Source organism: Lolium rigidum, chromosome 5 (assembly GCF_022539505.1).
Source record: "Lolium rigidum isolate FL_2022 chromosome 5, APGP_CSIRO_Lrig_0.1, whole genome shotgun sequence".
NCBI lineage: Eukaryota > Viridiplantae > Streptophyta > Magnoliopsida > Poales > Poaceae > Lolium > Lolium rigidum.
Window position 1 is genome coordinate 237,411,001 of NC_061512.1, and position 3,301 is coordinate 237,414,301.

At 52.8% G+C, this 3,301-nt stretch overlaps 1 protein-coding gene across 1 annotated transcript; it reads right to left on the reverse strand.

Moving 5' to 3' along the window:
* Window positions 1-622: 622 nt before the first annotated feature.
* LOC124651396 (L-ascorbate oxidase-like) lies at window positions 623-2,634 on the reverse strand. The gene is made up of 3 exons (XM_047190486.1): window positions 2,362-2,634; window positions 2,176-2,268; window positions 623-1,966 (listed from the first exon to the last, which is right to left on the reverse strand). Exons 1-3 carry the CDS (start codon window positions 2,632-2,634, stop codon window positions 623-625), a joined length of 1,710 nt encoding a protein of 569 aa, XP_047046442.1.
* Between the last annotated feature and the right edge of the window lie 667 nt (window positions 2,635-3,301).

Below are 3,301 nucleotides of genomic sequence, written 5' to 3' on the forward strand. Positions count from 1 at the left end.
TTAATGTCATCTTACCTGCAGCCCACTAAGAAACAAATGAATATGGATACTTTGTGCAACCGGCTGAAACTGGGTGCGCGTGGTTTACACATCTAGTGTAGCCGGCATTTTGATCTTAGGGTAGCACATTGATGCTGAGTCATTTCATGTTATTCTACTTTACATGGTTCACATATGTATCGATCCTGTGCGATCCATGATGCGGTCTTTTTTAAACTTGAGCACAAATAAAGTAATAAAACGCCACATGCAATGTATCGATGCAGAGGCCGAAGCGTCATCCTCTTTCAAAAATATTGATTTAAAATAAAGTTAAAACCACTTATTCACGAATGGAGTAAGTACGTAAAAAAACAAATATGTTTTCTGAAAAGGTTGATGAACCTCCCGGCCCGACGGAGTGCCCACCTTTATGCAAAGTTTAAATATAAAACATATAGACAACCGAAGATGGACATATATATGTATATACGTTTTCACATATCGTTCCGACATTACAACATCATCACTTATAATTCAAAAAATTCATTTAATACATTATTTATTTAAATACATTAAGAGAAAAAATGAGCCAATTGCATCTATCCATCACCTGTATTATCTTCACAACTAGCTCATTGACTCAATGAAGTTCTTTGGAATGTCCACAACCCATGATGGATGGAGGGAGGGGGCCGACCCTCTCGACGCCCTCCTCAAAGACCACTCCCATGCCCATGAACACATGCGCCTCGACGTGGCAGTGAAACAACCACACCCCCGGGTTGTTCGCGTGGAACCTTAGCGCCGTCCATCCGTTTGGGTGTAGTGGCACCGTGTTCTTCATAATCGGATCCTTCACGTTCAGAAGCCTCCATGTGTCCGATGCCGGATTGAACTTGCCGTCACCGTGGCCGAGCACCCAGAAGTCGTGCCCATGGAGGTGCCACGGGTGTGTCTCGCTCATGTTGTTAAGCGCATTGGAGTTCTGCAGCACCACGTCCACCACGGAGTCAAATGCCAGCCGGTAGACCGGGCTGCCAATAGTCCCGTTTGTCATCGCCGGTGAGGAGATGTCGTGGCCCCTGTGGTCGTACGTGTCTAGGGGTGGGCGCTGATCATACGCATCGGTGAGGCCGTACTTCATCGAGATGAGGTAGGGTGTTGCCGGGAAGTGGAGGGACATGCCGTTGATGGTCCACTTGATGTGGCCATTGATGTTGTTTTGCGTGTTGAGCAGGAGCAATGTGCGGTCAGCTCTTTGTGGCACTGGCACGACGTAGCCCGGGTGAGCGATGATGGCCTTGCTCTGCTCCACCCTAATACCTGTGTTGTTCCATGCCGGGCCAGTCGGTGGTGCAGTGGGCGGTTGCTTCCGCGGGTCGTTGCCGGCATAGCTCACGATGGCCTTGCCGCTTGGAGTCTTGGGGTTGCGGCCGACGATATGGGACGTGGCCCAGTAGTTCCGCGTCGGGTCTTGGTCAGCCTTGACAAGCACAGAGTATGTCTCACCGGAGTAGATGAAGATGTTTCTTACCACAAATGGCCGCACATAGTGCCCGTCAGCCTCCACCACTGTCATCGAATGGCCCTCGATCTCAAAGCTGAGCGACGAGAGCGACGTGAGGCTGCCGATGCGGAGGAGATAGGTCTTCCCCGGCACTAAGGTGAATTGAGTAGGCAATGCGCAGTCCGGATGGGAGTTGTTGCACAATCCGGTGGAGTTAGCAAGCATCGAGCAGTTGAACGTTCCTCGGCCATTGATGAGGAGAGACTGGGGCTCGCCGACGAAGACGAAGGGTTTGGCGGAGAGTCCGGTGGCCTGGTCGTAGACGCTCTTGTGCCACCAGTCTTCTAGGAGGATGGTGTGCTGGTCGTCGTAACTGAAGGGCTCCCTGACGCTTTCTGGCATGGTCACGACGATCATGCCATTGAGCCCCGCCACGCGTTGCATGCCGTAGTGGGCATGGTACAAGTACGTTCCCGCCTGAAAATCGCGCAAACACTTCGTTCAGTGATCATGCATATGTAGAAAACGACGAGCTTCTATACGCTTGTTGAACATTGTACTTCCTTGGACTCAAACTAATTGACGCAGTTCAAGGATACACTTGTATCAGACATAGTAAGTATATGGTGGTGCCAATTAATTTAGGGCGGAGAGAGTATTGTAGATTTCGTAGTTCAATTTCTTACCCTGTCGACCACGAATTTATAGGTGAATGTTTCGCCGGGCAGGATGGGGCACTGTGTCACGCCGGCGACGCCGTCAGCCCAGGGCGTGTCTATCTGCAACGCGGCACTGTACGTCAACATATAGTCCTGAATAGGGAACAGTAATGCCGGTGCAATTCCTGCCATGTCTGACTGATCTGTACGTACCTGGCGGATGCCGTGCCAGTGGATGGCGGTGTTCTCCGTCTCGAGCTTGTTATGCACGGTGACGACGACGGTGTCACCCTGCGTGGCATAAATGGTCGGGCCGGGAGCCTCGCCGTTGACGGCCACTGCGAGCTTCTCGAAGCAGTCGGGGGACTTGTGCTGGTACGAGATTTCCCAATCGTAGTGACGCACCTTGGCTTCCGCCCCCAACAACAGCAGGGAGAAGCAGAGGACGGCGGCGGCAACGACCAGCGGCCTCGACGCCGGCGGCATCGTGCGATGGACGATAAGTACAGATTGATTCGCTGCAACGATGGAGCTCGCGCGCTGGCTGTGGATTTAAGCAAGAATAAGCTTAATTAACCGACAGCTGAAGTACGTAGCTACCTTGGCTCCTGTCTGCGTGATGTTGGAGGAAGTGTTGGTGTGTGCGCTTTGTTCTGTGGAAGGCTGTTACGACGAAGCACTCTATATATAGTAGTTATGAGAGGCTGTTGCACCGGGCTATTATATACCTCTTCGCCTCTCGCGTCTAGGGTTTGGATCTCGCAGGCGATCACCGCGGCGAGAGGGGACACCGGCTCCGATCGACGTCTTGCTCCTCCTCACCTGCCTTCCGCTCCGCTCGGGCTGACCAAGGGGACGTCCTGGCACGTCTACCCGGCCTTGGCGGCGGCGGACGACGAAGGGGGGTTTGAGCGGCGGCGATCCGATCTGGGAAGAGGACCTGATGGCGGCAAAGATGCCAAAAGAGGGAGGCGCGTCGGGATCAAAACCCCCGGCAGACCTGCAGGAGATGTTGAAGAAGCTAGTCCTGAAAGATGAGGAGCTTGATGATGTCGTCCTTCCGAAGGAGGAGGTGGTGAACCTGAGGGAAGGTGCTCGGTGGATGGCTGTGGTCAGAGTGCACACTGCTAGGCATTTTGGAAATCAGCCTTTT